Source organism: Entelurus aequoreus, linkage group LG13, assembly GCF_033978785.1.
Source record: "Entelurus aequoreus isolate RoL-2023_Sb linkage group LG13, RoL_Eaeq_v1.1, whole genome shotgun sequence".
NCBI lineage: Eukaryota > Metazoa > Chordata > Actinopteri > Syngnathiformes > Syngnathidae > Entelurus > Entelurus aequoreus.
In genome coordinates this window covers 63,773,789-63,793,534 of record NC_084743.1, presented here as the reverse complement: position 1 = coordinate 63,793,534, position 19,746 = coordinate 63,773,789, and the positions used below count along the sequence as shown (strand labels likewise).

Below are 19,746 nucleotides of genomic sequence, written 5' to 3'. Positions count from 1 at the left end.
TACTTAAACAAGCCTTTTCTAACATTTGACGCTACAAAATAATACAAGCATGTACTAGGGTTGGTGATGATATCAAATCGCATTAATATCAGTATGGGCTAATACTCCAGGCTCGGATATCGATATTGGGAAAAGTGAAAAACGTGTACCCATAGTTTTTAGCACTTAATACCCATTACTACGAGTCTATGGTTCTCTATGGTCTATGGTGCCATCTATAGGTTGAGGACTTTAAATACCCCTCGGTCTTGTTCACGAGTGAGGGAAGAATGGATCGTGGGATCGACAGGCGGATCTGTAGTGATGCATAGGTCTGTCGTGGTGAAAAAGGAGCTCAGCCGGAAGGCAAATCTCTCAATTCACCGGTCGATCTACGTTCCTATTCTCACCTACTCAGTGGTTAGAGTGTCCGCCCTGACATCGGTAGGTTGTGAGTTCAAACCCCGGCCGAGTCATACCAAAGACTATAAAAATGCGACCCATTACCTCCCTGCTTGGCACTCAGCATCAAGGGTTGGAATTGGGGGCTACATTACCAAAAAGTATTCCAGGGCGCGGCCACCGCTGCTGCCCACTGCTCACCTCCCAGGGGGTGAACAAGGTGATGGGTCAAATGCAGAGGACAAATTTCACCACACCTATTGTGTGTGTGACAATCATTGGTACTTTAACTTTAACTACGGTCGGGGGTCAGCAACCCACGGCTCTCGAGTCGCATGCGGCTCTTTAGTGCTGCCCTAGTGGCTCCCTGGAGCCTTTTTAAAAAAGGATTGAAAATGTAAAAAGATGGGGTGGAAACATAATTTTTTTGTTTAAGTATGTTTTTTGTTTGAGGACAAACATGACACAAACCTTCCCAATTGTTAGAAAGCTCCACTGTTTAATATGTTTGTGTGTATGCTTCACTGATGACAGTATTTGGTGAATATCGTTTTGTCCTACTAATTTCGGTGGTTCTTGAACTCACCATAGTGTGGACTGTGACGCAACATGTTTGTTTACATGTAAAATATTCCACTCCTTCTTTGTCTGTTTGTCCACCAAAAGTTGTATGCTGTGCGTGAATGCACAAAGGTGAGCTTTGTTGATGTTATTGACTTGTTGGAGTGCTAATCCGGCATGTTGGGTCAGTGCATGACTGCAAGCTAATCGATGCTAGCATACTATTTAGGCTAGATGTGTGTACATAGTGCATCATTATGCCTATTTTTTAGGTATATTTGAGTTAATATACCTAAAAAATTGGCATAATGACGCACTATGTACACACATCTAGGCTAGATGTGTGTACATAGTGCGTCATTATGCCTATTTTTTAGGTATATTTGAGTTAATATACCTAAAAAATTGGCATAATGACGCACTATGTACACACATCCAGCCTAAATAGCATGCTAGCATCGATTACCTTGCAATTTACAGCATCATGAGCTTAACTTGATGCAGATCAGTGATAGGTTCTTTAAAATGTATTTTCTTAAACCTGTATATGCAAAAGCGTAATAAAAAAATAATTAAATGAATACAAATCAATCAATCAAAGTTTACTCATATAGCCCTTGAGCACAAATGTCTCAATGGGCTGCACAAGCCACAACGACATCCTCTGCTCAAATCCTACATTAGGGCAGGAAAAAACTCAACACAATGGGAAAAAAATACGTGACTAAAAGGTGTTGCAAATAAAACAATTACTGCTCCACTTCATTATGCCTATTTTTTAGGTATATCAACTCAAATATATTCATTATGCCTATTTTTTAGGTATATTAACTAAAATATACCAAAAAAATAGGCATAATGATGCACTATGTACACACATCTAGCCTAAATAGCATGTTAGCATCGATTTGCCTGCAGTCATGCACTGACCAAAAATGCCTTATTAGCACTCTGACTTGTCAATAACATCAACAAAGCACACCTTTGTGCATTCACGCACAGCATAAAGCTTTTGGTGGACAAAATGAGACAAATCGATGCTCACATGCTATTTAGGCTAGATGTGTGTACATAGTGCATCTTTATGCCTCATTTTTAGGTATATTTGAGTTAATTTAATATCCTTTACTTTTATCCTCTTTGTATATAATTTAGTTTAGCATGTCTCATGACACATTATCTGTATGTAATATTGGCCGCATTTCTCATAGTTGTTTGTGTGCGATGTTGTTCCAGACCACAGCAAACATGACCTAGCTTGCCAAAGATTGTAATAAATCTCTTAAAAGAAGACAGCCTTAACTTGGACACACACATATATATACTTTTGGCCAGTAATTTCCAGGAGTTATCTCACCTTCTGAGTAGCCTTTGATTTGCTAATGGTTTTCTAATGTTGTAAAAATGTGTAGAATAAAGATTTCATTTCAACATTTCTGTCAACAAAGATTAGCTTCAGCCTGCGACACGTAGTCTTTTTGATAGTAGGCTATTATAGCTAATATAGACACTTAAGTCATGTGTTGCCTTCATTATAAGACTTATATCCGGCTTTTCATTTTTTGCGGCTCCAGAAAGATTAGATTTTTGCATTTTTGGTTTAATATGGCTCTTTCAACATTTTGGTTTGCCGACCCCTGCCTATGGTCATGAGCTTTGGGTTATGACCGAAAGGACAAAATCACGGGTACAAGTACCCGAAATTAGTTTTCTCCGTCAGGTGGTGGGGCTCTCCCTTAGAGATAAGGTGAGAAGCTCTGTCATTCGGGAGTAGCTCAGAGTAAAGCAGCTGCTCCTCCACATTGAGAGGAGCCAGATGAGGTGGTTCGAGCATCTGGTCAGGATACCCCCCGGACGCCTCCTTGGCGAGGTGTTTAGGGCCCGTGAATAGGTAGGAGGCCATGGGGACGACCCAGCACACAGTGGAGAGACTATGTGTGGAGGTCTTGCTCCTCCGGGTTCTCTGGACCACCAATGACGGACATGACAGCCGTGTTCATCTTTGTGAACAATGATTTATTTTGCAATAAGTTGTCCTTCTTGTGCTTTTCAGCCATGTTAAAGTTTAGCTCGCTCTCGCTGGTTCTCCACCATCAACAACCTCCTCTCCTTCCCGACTGCTGCCTTTAACAGAGCGACAGGTGATCAGGCAAACACTCACAGCTGTGTCATCTTTGCACCTGTCACTAATCTCGAAGCCGGTCCTGACACACCCCGCTTTGTTGCAGGTCTGCAGGCCACGCCCCCCCACTATGTCTCCCAGTTGGTCGGGGAACGCCTTGGGATCCCTTTGGAAAGAGCTGGACGAAAGTTGCTAGGGAGATTGAAGTCTGGGCTTCTTGTCGGATAATCGGAAGATTGATGGATGGTTGAATTGATCTTGTGCTTACTTCTTCTACTGTACTTCTTTGCTTTTGCTATTTGTTTGTTTGAGCTGAAACATCCATCCATTATTGATTCTCTGATGGCTACAGACATTCCACATTCATGCTTGTGAGCACCTCTCTCTTCACGGGGACGATAAAGCCTCTATCCCTGCCGACATTGACGAAACATCCTGAAACGTATGCTGTCTTTAAACTGAAGTGGAGCAGTAATTGTTTTATTGACAACACCTATTAGCCTTTTTTTTTTTCCCATTGGGTTGAGTTTTTTCTTGCCCTAATGTAGGATTAGAGCAGAGGATGTCTTTGTGGCTTGTGCAGCCCATTGAGACATTTGTGATCAAGGGCTATATGAGTAAACTTTGAATGATTGATTTGTATTCATTTATTTTATTTTTTAATTACGCTTTTGCATATACAGGTTTAAGAAAATACATTTAAAGAACCTATCACTGATCTGCATCAAGTTAAGCTCATGATGCTGTAAATTGAATGCTGCGGATGTCATGATCCGTGGTCCGGATCATGTTTTCGTTATGTTCTGTTAGTTTAACTCCATAGTTCCTGATTTTTGTGCACTCTTGTTTGTTTTGGTTGCCATGGTTGCGTATGATTTTCACCTGCCGCTGGTGTTCGGACGCTCACCTGGCTCTAATCAAGAGACTATTTAAACCGCCTTTGCCAGTCAGTCGGCCTGGCGTCATTGCTCGTTTCATGTCTGATTCCATAGTTATGCTAGTTGCTTGTTTCATGCAATACCATAGTTCATGCTGTTTGTTTCCTTCACGCAACCCTCTACGTAAGTCTTGTTTAGTTCATGCCACAGTTAGAAAGTTTTTGCCATGTTTTCTGCGCAAAATTTTCGCCTAAGCTTCCGAGTGCGATAGGCACGCTTGCCTTTGTTGTTTGCCTGTTTTTTTGTAGTTAGATTAATAAATATGTTCCTACCTGCAAGCCTTGTCCGGAATAGTCCGTTTGCATCCCGGGAGAACAAACCTCGCAGTAAGCTGCGAAAACCACGTTGTGACAGCGGATACGTTTTTTACTGGATCATTTGTAATACACTTCTGCTTTGGAGACGTTGTATGCGTAAGTATTATGCAACTAAGATTATATGATACTTGTTTATTTTGAAAAAATAAAGCAGTGGTCCCCAACCACCGGTACCGGGCTGCACAAGAAATAAAAAAATTAAAAAAAAATAAAAAAATAAAATAAAAAATAAATAAAAAATTAAAAATATATATATTAAATCAACATAAAAAAACACAATATATACATTATATAACAATATAGATCAATACAGTCTGCAGGGATACAGTCCGTAAGCACACATGATTGTATTTCTTTATGGGGAAAAAAATAAAAATAAAATAATAATACAAATTATTTCAAGCGGTTTGCAGCTACAAAAAGGTTGGGGACCACTGAACTAAAGATACATATTACTTATGTCTAGCTAGAGTGCTGTTGTGTGCATAGCTGCGGTGTAGCTGCTCGTTCCTAGAAGCCTATAGCCTACCATGTTTACCTTTTGTTAATGACTAAAATACAATAAAAAAAACAACTTAGTGTGCTTATTGGAGGACAATTAAATGTTAACTGGCTGGTTAGCTTTGCACAAATTGCAGTTTTCATTGTATCGATTATATCAGAGAGTTTAGATACAAGTTGTTATCATCCGATATGTGTTTTTTTTGCTGATATTGGACCGGTACACCCCTATTAATACCCAACTTATTTTATTAGTGCAAGTATGCAGAGCTGGTTCGGTGAATAGATACTTACACCAGGTGGCTGGTCCTTAGAGAACATACCCCAGGTGTGATAGTTCAGGTCGTGTTTGTAAGTTTGATGTTCCGTCTCCCCAAAGCCGTACACGTAGTGGGATGGCAGAAGCGTCGACACTTGGATGAACATGTCGGAGAAGGTAAATCCTGGCAGAGAGGAGTCCCAACTGAGAAAAAGTGACAAGAGGATTAAAATCAATGAGAGGGGGATTATTGTCAGAGGACATCATCCAAAACACATTTGACAAAAATAACAGTTGCCCTCTCCAGGAAGTACCAGGCATATTAATTAGTGACACTTAACTGACACTAGGCAATAAACCTGCTCAAATAGGTACTCAAATATGCACATAAAGTTGTGTCTAAATATTATAATTAAATATAAAAAATATCTGTTTGTTCCTGACTAGAGATGTCCGATAATGGCTTTTTTGCCGATATTCCGATATTGTCCAACTCTTAATTACCGATTCCGATATCAACCGATACCGATATATATACAGTTGTGGAATTAACACATTATTATGCCTAACTGTTGTGATGCCCCGCTGGATGCATTAAACAATGTAACAAGGTTTTCCAAAATAAATCAACTCAAGTTATGGAAAAAAGTGCCAACATATTTATTATTGAAGTCAAGCGTGCTAAAACGTCAGGATGTTCTGGACTACCGGTATTTTCTCAAAGTGGCCGCCTTTAACTTTTCATTGAGGGCCCCTTTTACATTCAGGTCTGCAAAGTGTGCAATTATATTAAAAAGCTTTTGCCATCAACTTATTACACCTCTCCGTATTAAATGATGTCACATATTGTTGTAGGGAGTGATTTACGGGGGTGGGGGGGAAGTCAGTTGCAACTTGTCCTTGTAAACACTTGTCCTTGCTGAAAGTAAATAACCTCGGCAACTAATTTCCTGATTGATACCAAGTAGGTTTTTTATTGATTAAAGCGAATCAATCACACCTAGAAAAATCCATCTCGCTCGGACAGTGTTGGATTTACTTATGTATTGCATGTTTGTCCCTTTCGGGAATCTATCTTTTTTGCCTCTCGGACAATATTTATTAGGTACACCTGCAAACTAATGAGATCCAGCTGTGTGAAAAAGATGACATAAGTTGTTTTATACACAGTCAAAGAGGTTAGATTTAGTAATATTTGTACTGTGATTGCTTAATAATGATCTAGGTATATCACTGTGATAGTTTGCAGTAGTGTCAGTACATTGCAATGTGTGTAATGTTTTCCTTAGCAAAATAAATACCTATTAGTTTTTTTTGCAGTTTATCCCCATTCCAAACCACAACAACTCCGCAAAGAAAGTATATATTATACACAAAATATTTTACATAATGCAATTCTAAATATTGTGCATAATTAATTTCATTTCAGGGGTTGATTTTAGACAAACATACTTTTGAAAGACTTAAAAGTTAAAATCCTTATGTAAGTGTTATAATGAAGGCAATACATTAAGTAAGTGTCTCAGAGGGTGAGATAACTCCTGGAAATTACTGGCTTGAAACTGCCAAAGGTATAGACGTGTGTGCCCGAGTTAAAAGGAAAGGACAGACTGTCTTCTTCTAATGGATTTATCACAATCTTTGCAAGCTTGGTAACGTTTGCTGTGGTCTGGAACAACATGGCACACAATCAGAAATGCAGTCAATATTACATACAGATATTGTTAAGTTAAAGTGCCAACGATTGTCACACACACACGAGGTGTGGCGAAATTATTCTCTGCATTTGACCCTTCATCACACCCTGGGAGGTGAGGGGAGCAGTGAGCCGCAGCGGTGGCCGCGCCCGGTTGTGTCATGAGACATGTAAATATAAATAAAATAAGGACATAAGTAAAGGAAATTAAATAAACTCAAATATACCGACAAATGAAGCATAATGACACAATAAGCACACACAGCTAGCCTAAATAGCGTGTTAGCATGGAATTTTAGCACTCCACGCAAGTCAATAACATCAACAAAGCTCACCTTTGTGCATTCACGCACAGCATACAACGTTTGGTGGACGAAATGAGACAAAGGAGTGGCATACAACACGTCTTTCTGTGGCAGCGTCGGAGAAAGTTGTACATGTAAACATTTGAGTCAAAGTCCACACAACTACGGTGAGTTCAAGGACCGCCAAAATTAGTAGGACAAAACAGCGGCTTGCCAAATACTGTCATCAGTGAAAAATAAACACATACATATTAAACAGAGGGCTTTCTAACAATTACTACAGTTTGTGTCATGTTTGTCCTCCTACAGAAACATTATTAAAACAACAAATATATTTTTCCATTTTTGAAAAAAGCTCCAGGGAGCCACTAGGGCGGTGCTAAAGAGCCGCAAGCGGGGTTGCTAACCCCCGCCTTAGGCCATGTCAACACAGACAAGCTGGGTAACGTTTGCTGTGGTCTGGAACAACATGGGAGGGTTGGCAAGTATGCATAATTATCCAATATGTACACACTAGCCTAAATAGCGTGTTGGCATGGAATATTAGCACTCCGCGCAAGTCAATAACGTCAACAGAGCTCACCTTTGTGCATTCACACACAGCATACAACTTTTGGTGGACAAAATGAGACAAAGGAGTGGCATACAACACATATTTCTGTGGCAGCATCGGAGAAAGTTGTACACGTAAACAAACTACGGTGAGTTCAAGGACCGCCAAAATTCGTAGGACAAAACAGCAGTATCGTACTAAAAAAAAAAAGGTATTCGGTATACATCTTGGGGCGGTATAGCTCGGTTGGTAGAGTGGCCATGCCAGCAACTTGAGGGTTCCAGGTTCGATCCCCACTTCCGCCATCCTACTCACTGCCGTTGTGTCCTTGGGCAAGACACTTTACCCACCTGCTCCCAGTGCCACCCACACTGGTTTAAAAATGTAACTTAGATATTGGGTTTCACTATGTAAAAGTGCTTTGAGTCACTAGAGAAAAGCGCTATATAAATATAATTCACTTCACATCTTTAAATGAGACGCACTTGTAAATAGTAACATCCCACCGAAGTGCAGTAATCTGTTTTGTAACATCGACACTCACATTTTGGTTCCTGTGCTTTTCCGTATCACCTGGATGCCAAATGGATTCTTCTTGAAAAGGACCTTGTAAAGCCTCTTGTCCTCATTAGTCTCGGGGACAGGTGGGACAGACAACGGCACCGGAACCTCATAACGATCCGTGGCCGGGTCCCAAATCTGGACAGGGGGGCATATTAGTGTGTGAGCCAAAATGTGGCAGGCAAGCAAGCGTGATGCAGCACTAGTGGAAAGAAAATGATTCTGAAATAAACCTGAACAAACTTTAAGAGACAAAATGCAAGCAAATGTAATATGCAGTTGTGGTCAAAAGTTGACATACACTTGTAAAGAACATAATGTCATGGCTGTCTTGAGTTTACAATCATTTCTACAATTCTTATTTTTTTGTGATAGAATGATTGGAGCACATACTTGTTAGTCACAAAAAACATTCATGAAGTTTGGTTCTTTTATGAATTTATTATAGGTCTGCTGAAAATGTAAGCAAATCTGCCGGGTCAAAAGTATACATACAGCAATGTTAATATTTGGTTACATGTCCCTTGGCAAGTTTCACTGCAATAAGGCGCTTTTGGTAGCCATCCACAAGCTTCTGGTTGAATTTTTGACCACTTCCTTGACAAAATTGGTGCAGTTCAGTTAAATTTGTTGGTTTTCTGATATGGACTTTTTTCTTCAGCATTGTCCACACGTTTAAGTCAGAACATTGGGAATGCTATTCTAAAACCTTAACTCTAGCCTGATTTAGCCATTATTTTACCACTTTTGACGTGTGTTTGGGGTAATTGTCCTGTTGGAACACCCAACTGCGTCCAAGACGCAGGTTGTCCTGAAGAATTTGGAGGTAATCCTCCTTTTTCATTGTCCCATTTAATGTACCAGTTCCATTGGCAGCAAAACAGGCCCAGAGCATAGTACTACGACCACCATGCTTGACGGTAGGCTTGGTGTTCCTGGGATTAAAGGCCTCACCTCTTCTCCTCCAAACATATTGCTGGGTATTGTGCCGAAACAGCTCAATTTTTGTTTCATCTGACCACAGAACTTTTATCAGGTTCAAACACCGATGACATCTATTAGACAAGACAAGAAGAAAGGAATCAGACAGCGACAGGATTCAATTTAGCTCATGAGGAGAGTGCGTCGACCTGTACCCTTGCACAGTGTCGTCCCACGCTCTCACGAAAGGGTTCCACACCTCCTCCTTTATTTGGGCATTTTCTGATTACATAGCTGCAGCTGTTTCTAAGGGGAGGGGGGGTCATAAACAGCTGCCGCACTCAGTCATAAACAGTTCAAAGAAAAGGTGTTTGGAGCGGTGTCAGGTTTCCCCCCTCCCTGCTTTGTAGACCTCGGGTCATGACAAGGTCTTCCTGTGGCTGTCCAATAGATCAAAGAAACAGACACCTCCACGTCGCACCTCATCGCACACAGTGGAGGTTTACAAGCTTGATAAGATCAAAGACAACTTTTGTCTTCTCGCAGGGCAGCCTGAACTCATGGGAACACAAAGTTGTATGATAACTTATATACAATTATTCTGACAACTTTCCTCCAGAAGGTCTTATCTTTGTCCATGTGATGTCAGATGAAACAAAAATTTAGCTGTTTAGCCACAATACCCATCAATATGTTTGGAGGAGAAAAAGTGGGGCCTTTAATCCCAGGAACACCATTCCTACCGTCAAGCATGGTGGTGGTAGTATTATGCTCTGGGCCTGTTTTGCTGCCAATAGAACTGGTGCTTTACAGAGAGTAAATGGGACAATGGAAAAGGAGGATTACCTCCAAATTCTTCAGGACAATCTAAAATCATCAGCCCGGAGGTTGCGTCTTGGGCACAGTTGGGTGTTCCAACAGGACAATGACCCCAAACACACGTCAAAAGTGGTAAAGGAATGGCTAAATCAGGCTACAATTAAGGTTTTAGAATGGCCTTACCAAAGTCCTGACTTAAACGTGTGGACAATGCTGAAGAAACAAGTCCATGTCAGAAAAGCAACACATTTAGCTGAACTGCACCAATTTTGTCAATGTAGTGGTCACAAATTTCACCAGAAGCTTGTGGATGGCTACCAAAAGCGCCTTATTGCAGTGAAACTTGCCAAGGGACATGTAACCAAATATTAACATTGCTGTATGTATACTTTTGACACAGCAGATTTGGTCACATTTTTAGTAGACCCATAATAAATTCATAAAATAACCAAACTTCATGAATGTTTTTTGTGACCAACAAATGTGCTCCAGTCACTCTATCACAAAAAAATAAGAGTTGTAGAATGATTAGAAACTCAAGACAACCATGAGATGATGTTCTTTACAAGTGTATGTAAACTTTTGACCACGATTGTAAGTGTAGAAGATGTGGTGTGAATGAATTATTAGTAATAGATAGGGAAACAGACGCATGTTAAATAAGCTGGCACCTTGAACTGTAGCATATGACTGCTGTGGTAGGTGATCTGAACACGGAGGTTGTCAATGTCAGGTGATTTGGGGCGTCCACTGCTCCGGTACGCTTTGTTCCGACTGATATCGAACGAAACGCCCGAGCCGGTTTCTTCCATTGTTTTGAAAGAATATCCGTAGTCTTTTGGAAAGAAGCACCACGGCACGCCTGCCAGTGTGCTTTGCTGATTAGTGAAGTAGAACAAAAAAGTGGGTTCAATGTGCAGACTTTTCCCAAGTTTGTGGTGTTTCTCGCTTACCTTCCAGATGCATCCTCTGGCCTTGCACTTTGCCTCGTCCCCATGCTCCTCGGGGTGGCAGTCAAAGCGTTGGTACTCTTCTCGGACCTGCTCCCAGCGCACCTGGTATGTTTCCCCCAGGGCTAAGGACAGGTTCCGTAAGAACAACACCTGTGTTTGAATTGGAATTATAAGTGAGGAATATAATAATGATATTGAAGTCAGCCAGCCTCTCCCCAAAAATCTTGTTCCGAGGTATATATCATATTGACCCAAATATAAGACAACCTTTTCTTTAATCGAAGTAGAAAAAAAAAAAGTAATATCAGTGAAATAACAACTGGTAGATGCTTGACAGTTTGATTACTGTTCCATTGATCACCAGTGTCTTTAAATTGGCATCATAACTCCTCCTCTGTTGTTTGCTAACTTGCCCAACCTTCACACTTTTGGTTCGATAGTCTGGTCCCGAACAGAAATATATATATATATTAAAAAAAAAAAGTATTAGTATCTGTTTTTTGTTTTTGGTCATTGCACAACTAAAGGCTGTGCAATTAAAACAAACGTTTGACATAAATTAAGCATAAGTAAGTACATGAATTAACAGCTTTCCTGATTCCATAGACCAAACTCCCTCTAAATCAGAGGTCTTTAACAGGGTTCTACGACCCCTAAAAGTCAGCAAAGGTACTGCAAGACGGTCTTGCAATTTTAAGTTAAGACTAGTGTTGTCCCGATACCAATATTTTGGTACCGGTACCGGTACCAAAATTATTTCGATACTTTTCAGAATTTTTCGGTACTTTTCTAAATAAAGGGGACCACAAAACATTGCATTATTGGCTTTATTTTAACAAAAAATCTTACGGTACATTAAACATATGTTTCTTATTGCAAGTTTGTCCTTAAATAAAATAGTGAACATACAAGACAACTTGTCTTTTAGTAGTAAGTAAGCAAACAAAGGCTCCTAATTAGTCTGCTGACATATGCAATAACATATTGTGTCATTTTCCATTCTATTATTTTGTCAAAATTATTAAGGACAAGTGGTTTTAAATGAATTAGTAATCTACTTGTTCATTTACTGTTAATATCTTTCTCTTTTAACATGTTCTATCTACACTTCTGTTAAAATGTAATAATCACTTACTCTTCTGTTGTTTGATACTTTACATTAGTTTTGGATGATTCCGCAAATTTGGGTACTTTTCAGAGGCGGTATAGTACCGAATATGATTCATTAGTAACGCGGTACTATACTAATACCGGTATACCGTACAACCCTAGTTAAGACTTTTTTTTAAATATGTTTTTTGTACCCCCCCTGCAGTTTTTCCACAGATAAGAATGTCTTTAAATACAAATGAACATTTATATACACACTGTAGTGTACAATAGGAATGGGATTCATATGGCCCCATTCGTCGCGGTTTACCTGACACATGAAACGGGACAAAATAGGTGGGCGCACTATCCACTAAAGTTAAAGTACCAATGATTGTCACACACACACTAGGTGTGGTGAAATTTGTCCTCTGCATTTGACCCATCCCCTTGTTCACCCCCTGGGAGGTGAGGGGAGCAGTGGGCAGCGGCGGTGGTCGCTCATTTTTGGTGATTTAACCCCCAATTCCAACCCTTGATGCTGAGTGCCAAGCAGGGAGGTAATGGGTCCCATTTTTTAAAGTCTTTGGTATGACTCGGCTGGGGTTTGAACAACCTACCGATCTCAGGGCAGACACTCCAACCACTAGGCCACTTTCTTTTTTTCTGTCTTTAGTTTATTTCGAACATGAACACACTTACAGCATAATACATCACAAAATTCCATATTATTTCACTTTACGTCAAGTTCGAAAAGGAGTAGGAAGAAGCAAAGCTTATTTAATCACACCCCTTTCCGTTAACAAATATATACATTAATTGACTGACTTTTTTTATAGCAAAATGACATCCGTGAATGAGTAATACAGCAGTTTTTTAATATATAACATATATATTATATAAATGTATATAATAACTTTAGCTGCCAGACAGCTGTAAAATGTGTTTTGTGGAAATTCCAACTTTAAACTCAGCTTGAGTTGCGATGCAGAGTGGCACTTTTCATCATTTTCAGCAAACTGCATAGCAAAATGATTAACCCCCCCATATTCCTCCCACGCAAGATTCACCCAGGAATGGGGCCATACGAATCTCTTCCCTACTGTACTTTAGAAATGGCAGTGGCATGTCGGGGTGTCCAAAAAATGTTGTATTTGTAACTATTCTTAATTGTTTAAAAAAAAAATCAAACATCGATTTGAAAAACTACATATATTTATTACTATATGTTTTCTGTCCTGTCCAGCCACTCAGGCAAAACATATAGTTGATGTAGATGATCATATATTTTTGCATAATAAGGTACTTTTAGGACCAGTTCAATTTAAAACACCATTTTATAAAGGAAAAATAAGTAGGAAAAACCTGCTCCATATCTCAATCAGTTTGGGAGTCACTAGCCTGGAAGTTTTGATCATGAATCAATTACCATGAATTGATTAACGTGGACCCCGGCTTAAACAAGTTGAAAAACGCATTCGGGTGTTACCATTTAGTGGTCAATTGTACAGAATATGTACTGTACTGTGCAATCTACTAATAAAAGTCACAATCAATCAATCAAAAAATCGTCTTTTCAACGCTCTGCCAGAGCTGAAGTCGACTTTGGCGTGGTCTATCAGAGGAGCGAACTGAACTATCCGATCGCTGTCTGGTTTGTTTGTTCATCTGACTGTTCTAGCCTTTTTAGAGAGGGCAAACGTCGCAAATGATATCAGTTAAGTTGTAGGGATCCCCATCATCCTTAACTGGGTTCTTGCTAGCGTACACGGTAGCGTACAAAAAAGAGTTGACAATGAAAATTCTTAGTCGAAGACAGCCTTACTTAATAATTGCAAGTTTGCTCACAATGGTGACAACCCAGTGTTATGGGTCGGGGGAAATATGGCCCTTGGTCTAGGTTCTGCAGTTTATCAATCAATATCAAAATGGCTACAACGGATAGGAATGAAGACCATTCTCATGACAATGTCTCAGCATTGTAAAGACAAGTTTCTTGAAGCAAGACTATTTGCTTCAGATCGTTTGTGCTCTACCAATTAAAAACACAGCTGTTCATTTCCCAAGCCTCTACAAACTGAGTCACGGCAAATCTGGAGGGGCCTCTTTGACTCTTGAGAGTTTACAGTAGTAACACCCAGAAGCTTCTTGAGCTGCTGGGCAAACTTTTAAGAGTGTACATCAAAATGTCCTTTTCTTCCGAAGTCATGCTTAGCCAATAAAGAGAGTCAAACGGTGGGATGGGGAACACACAAGCTGGAAAAAAAGTTAGGATGGAAAAGACTCTGTAAAGGCAGGACTGATGGGATGAGAGGCTGGAGAGATAAACACAATTGGTGATAGAGGCGTGTATTTAGAATCTGGTTTTTCGGTTTTAAACGTTGGGTGTGGTACAAAGGTGTACAGATTTCCTACACGGTAAAAAGTGAAGGAGATTAAGTAAAACAGTCTCAATGACAAGTAACATATTTTCTAGACTATTAGCCGCTACCTTTTTCCAAAGCTTTGAACTAGAGATGTCCGATAATATCGGACTGCTGATATTGTCGGCTGATAAATGCTTTAAAAGGTAATATCGGAAATTATTGGTATCGGTTTCAAAAAGTAAAATTCATGACTTTTTAAAACGCCGCTGTGTACATGAACGTAGGGAGAAGTACAGAGCGCCAATAAACCTGAAAGGCACTGCCTTTGCGTGCCGGCCCAATCACATAATACCTACGGCTTTTCACACACACACAAGTGAATGCAAGGCATACTTGGTCAACAGCCATACAGGTCACACTGAGGGTGCCCGTAAAAACAACTTTAACACTGTTACAAATATGCGCCACACTGTGAACCCACACCAAACAAGAATGACAAACATTTCGGGAGAACATCCGCACCGGAACACAACATAAACACAACAGAACAAATACCCAGAAGCCCTTGCAACACTAACTGTTCCGGGACGCTACAATATACACCCCCCGCTACCCCCTACCCCCCCCCCCACACACACACACACACACCTCAACCCCGCCCACTTCAACCTCCTCATGCTCCCAAATTCCAAGCTGCTGTTTTGAGGCATGTTAAAAAAAATAATGCACTTTGTGACTTCAATAATAAATATGGCAGTGCCATGTTGGCATTTTTTTCCATAACTTGAGCGGATTTATTTTGGAAAACCTTACATTGTTTAATACATCTAGCGGGGCATCACAACAAAATTAGGCATAATAATGTGTTAATTCCACGACTGTATATTTCGGAATCGGTAATTAAGAGTTGGACAATATCGGAATATCGGATATCGGCAAAAAAGCCATTATCGGACATCTCTAATTTTTTTAAATCAAAACTACCTAAGGTGTCAATCTTCATTTTTAGTGAAATCGAATGTAGACCCGTGCGCTACAACAGTGGAGGATGCAGAGGTGATGTGGAGAGTGACACATTTTATCACAAATTCGTGAGTAGTTAAGTTCTCGAAATGGTAAGTAATTACCAAGCGGTAATGCATGCATGATCGTTTCTTACGACATGGTTAACTACTATGTTGTTTTTGTAATACAGCGAGTGCATCAATTTAGAGTGGACCCCGACTTAAACAAGTTGAAAAACGTATTCGGGTGTTACCATTTAGTGGTCAATTGTACGGAATATGTACTTCACTGTGCAACCTACTAATAAAAGTTTCAATCAATCAATCAATCAGCCTTGTGTTGGGCCCCTGTTCAGACTGCTACTACTAAAATGGGTAAGGTTGTATTTTTTTCTCATTGCCGTGGGAATCCTGCGAGTGACTGAAGCATTAAGGAGTGGGACTATCAAGGGCTGGCTGCAGTGTGCTCAAACAACCACCAGGTGGCATCCGTGAGCAGATAATGCTGTATCATTCCTTTCTCTTTCGGACTTTTCAGTGCATTCTTCACACGCGCTTAAAGTGAAAGGTAAGGCAATTGAGTTTGCTTACATTGTTACATTGCTTTTCTACATCCACACGTGTGTGGTGGCAAGCTGCATTTGCAACCGCAGCTGCACTGGGATAGGTCGGCGGAAACGTGGCTGCCAATTTGTGCCTACGGCCTCTTTAATGCACCAAATGTATCACTCAGTTTTTCTGTTTGTAAGCAGTTTAATGATTTACTGCACTGGAAATGAACTGAACTGAGGTACGTACCAACTGTAATTGACACATACTGTACCTTTATACCGGGGGGTGTCAAACTCATTTTAGAAGGGGCCACATGTAGAGAAATCTACTCCAAAGTGGGCCGGACTGGTAAAATTGTGGCACGATAACTTAAAAATAAAGAAAACTTCAGATTGTTTTCTTTGTTTAGAAATAAAACAAGCACATTCTGAAATTATACAAATCATAATGTTGTTGGGGTTTTTATGCAATTACCTGCTGCGGTTAATAGTACCGTATTTTTCGGACTATAAGTCACAGTTTTTTTCATAGTTACTTATACTCAGGAGCGACTTGTGTGAAATTATTAACACATTATCGTAAGAGACTAGACGTATAAGATTTCATGGGATTTACCGATTAGGAGTGACAGATTGTTTGGTAAACGTATAGCATGTTCTATTTGTTATAGTTATTTGAATGACTCTTACCATAATATGTTACGTTAACATACCAGGCACATTCTCAGTTGGTTATTTATGCCTCATATAACGTACACTTATTCAGCCCGTTGTTCACTATTCTTTATTTATTTTAAATTGCCTTTCAAATGTCTATTCTTGGTGTTGGGTTTTATCAAATACATTTCCCCCAAAAATGCGACTTATACTCCAGTGCGACTTATATATGTTTTTTTTCTTCTTTATTATGCATTTTCGGCCGGTGAGACTTATACTCCGGAGTGACTTATTCTCCGAAAAATACGGTATACATATGTTAGTTGTCGTTATTTGTATTTTCTGAATAAATTATGTGATAATCTTCTGTGGAGGGAGGTGTGGCCAGCGCGCCTGCAAGAGCAAAGGTCACCGCCTTTGTCTATGACGCTGAGGACGAGCACCATCGGATAGGGGCGGGGCGTGTGCTGACAGCGAGACACAGCTGGCAGGTGATTAGATTTCGCAGGTGGTACGTGTTAATCTAATCATCAGTTGTCTTTAACAGTAAGCGGCCGGGAGCAGGAGGGGAGAGAGGATACGGACGTGGCTGAAAAGTCTCGTCCTGCTGGAGAGAAAACCGGTGATGAAAATCTATGTACATTAAAACCTGGTTAAAAACTGCACACTTGGCAGTGGAACGGCTGGTAAGCGACTTCCACATCTTCATTAGTCAACTCATTGGTGTTAATTTTCAAGCTATCAAGATAAAAAACATTATATCAAAATAAATTGACAGTATTTTATTAATGATCATTTTCCTCGACTGATGAACTAACATCATGTGGTTTATTTTTTTACATATGCAGCACTACAATGATACAAATAATTGCTATTGCGACATCCAGTGGACACATTTAGAACAGCTGTTTCTTTCATTCAAAAATTTCAGGTAAATTTTTATACTTAGCAAACTCCGGATAAAACCTGTTTGTGGGCCTGATCCGGCCCCTCGGGCCGTATGTTTGACACCCTTGCTTTATACTCTTTGTGGGGGGGCGTGGCCTGCAGACCTGCAGCGAAGCGGGGTGTGTCAGGATCGGCTTCGAGATTACTGACAGGTGCGTAGATGACACCTGTGAGTATTTGTCTGATCACCTGTCGCTCTGTTAAAAGCAGCAGTTGAGAAGGAGAGGAGGTTGTTGATGGTGGAGAACGAGCGAGAGAAACTTTAACATGGCTGAAAAGCACAACTTATTGCAAAATAAATTATTGTTCGCAAAGATGAACACGGCTGTCATGTCCGTCATTGGTGGTCCAGAGAACCCTGAGAAGCAAGACCTCCACACTCTTATATCAATATCATTGACTCCCACTGTTAAAAACAAAGAGCATTTTAACTATATTTCATCAACATTGACCTTGTGTGACTAGCATCTAAACCCACAACAAGAATCATAACAAATACTGAGCTTGAAAAATTACATTTTAAGTGCACTTTTGTCCTTCACTTCCAGGAAATAACGGAGGAAACATTGATAAATGTATCCTTTCTTGGGTAACCACAAAGACCTTGAAGACGATTACACGTTCAGGTAAAAAATTTTCTGTAAGCGAAACATCTCTGCAATATTGGCTAACTGGATGTTTTTTTTTCTTTCTTTTATAGACTTGTGGCTTATGAGCTTTTAAGTCATAAACCTGGACGCACATGGAAGGGTTGGGAGCTCTTAGTAATTTTTACCTGTCTCTTTTTCTATACACACACAGTCACAGTACATTTTTTACCATTTTTCATACTTAATGGCCAACCTTGAAAAGGCACAGGCACTACGGAAGTCGTCCACCCGGCATTTGTCCTGACTCGAGACGTGAGCAATAAAAAGAAGCATTGGCCGCGTCGAAAATCCTGCCTTTGCAAGGATTATAAATACATAGGGCCTGATCTACTACGATCCGAGTACCACGTGCTAAACAGAGTCTGCAAACTATAAAATTGCGTGTATTATTAGTGGGCGTGTTGTGTGTTTACAATTGAAAAGTGGTGCACACCGCCCTATTTAAATGAGGCTTTTGCATGTACAGTATTACGCAGAGACACTTGATCATTTACTGCATTATAATGTTATCATGCTACTTTCTATGGCACTGTGATTTGTTTTTAAACGAGCAGCAGACATGTACCACTTTTTTCTGGGCGATTTTGAAGCAGTCCTGCGGTGCATCTACAGCATGGGTGTCAAACTCTGGCCCGCGGGCCAAAATTGGCCCGCTGTGTAATTTCACTTGGCCCGTGAGGTGATATCAAATTAACACTAGAGCTGGCCCACCGATTATATACAGCGGCGGTGCCGCGGTACACCGCTAATTCTCATACTTGCCAAACCTCCCGGGAGACTCCCAAATTTCGGCGGGGTTTGGAAGTAGCGGGGTGTATATTGTAGCGTCTTGGAAGAGTTAGTGCTGCAAAGGGTTCTGGGTGATTGTTCTGTTGTGTTTATGTTGTGTTTATGCTGTCTTACTGTGCGGATGTTCTCCCAAAATGTGTTTGTCATTCTTGTTTGGTGTGGATTCACAGTGTGGCGTATATTTCTAACAATGTTAAAGTTGCTTATATTATAAACTGTATCGCTGTTGATGAAGTATGCTTTGCATTTACGTGTGTGTGTGTGCATACAGGAGGCGCTCATATCTTGTGACTGGGCGGGCACGTTGTTAGAAGGGATGAAAAGCGGACGTGACGTCAGCTCGTAGAGGACGTTTAAAGCAGTGTCTGTAAGGCACGCCCCCGAGACTGTGGAATACGAGATAAAATGACTGATGAACACCTTCGTTCGATAATGAGGGATGCCTGAGCCCCGACATTAATGAACTAGCATCCAAGTAAAGATGTCAGATATCTGGCTTGGGCACATCAGATTAGATCAGTGTGTTGCAAACTAAACAGTTTAAAGTCCTGAATGGTTGTATTATCCATTATTTTATTTTCAAATTTATTAGCCTGTGGAAAAAGTTAATGTTGATATTTACCTCAGAAGGCTGCAAATAGAAAAGAGGCATTCCATTTTTATTTAAATTGCAAAATGCGGCTGCTAGACTTTTGACAAAAACAAGAAAGTTTGATCATATTACGCCTATACTTGCTCACTTGCACTGGCTTCCTGTGCACCTAAGATGCGACTTTAAGGTTTTACTACTTACGTATAAAATACT

The 19,746-nt window shown here is 40.2% G+C and overlaps 1 protein-coding gene across 1 annotated transcript in view; it reads right to left on the bottom strand.

Annotated features, from left to right (window-relative positions):
• Positions 1 to 19,746, bottom strand: part of si (sucrase-isomaltase) — a 221,924-nt gene that overhangs the window by 77,687 nt on the left and 124,491 nt on the right. The window contains exons 25-28 of the mRNA XM_062068147.1: positions 10,888 to 11,037; positions 10,606 to 10,812; positions 8,178 to 8,332; positions 5,115 to 5,283 (exon numbers count right to left, since the gene is read on the bottom strand). Coding sequence (XP_061924131.1) covers positions 5,115 to 5,283; positions 8,178 to 8,332; positions 10,606 to 10,812; positions 10,888 to 11,037 — 681 coding nt within the window. The remainder of the gene's footprint in view (positions 1 to 5,114; positions 5,284 to 8,177; positions 8,333 to 10,605; positions 10,813 to 10,887; positions 11,038 to 19,746) is intronic.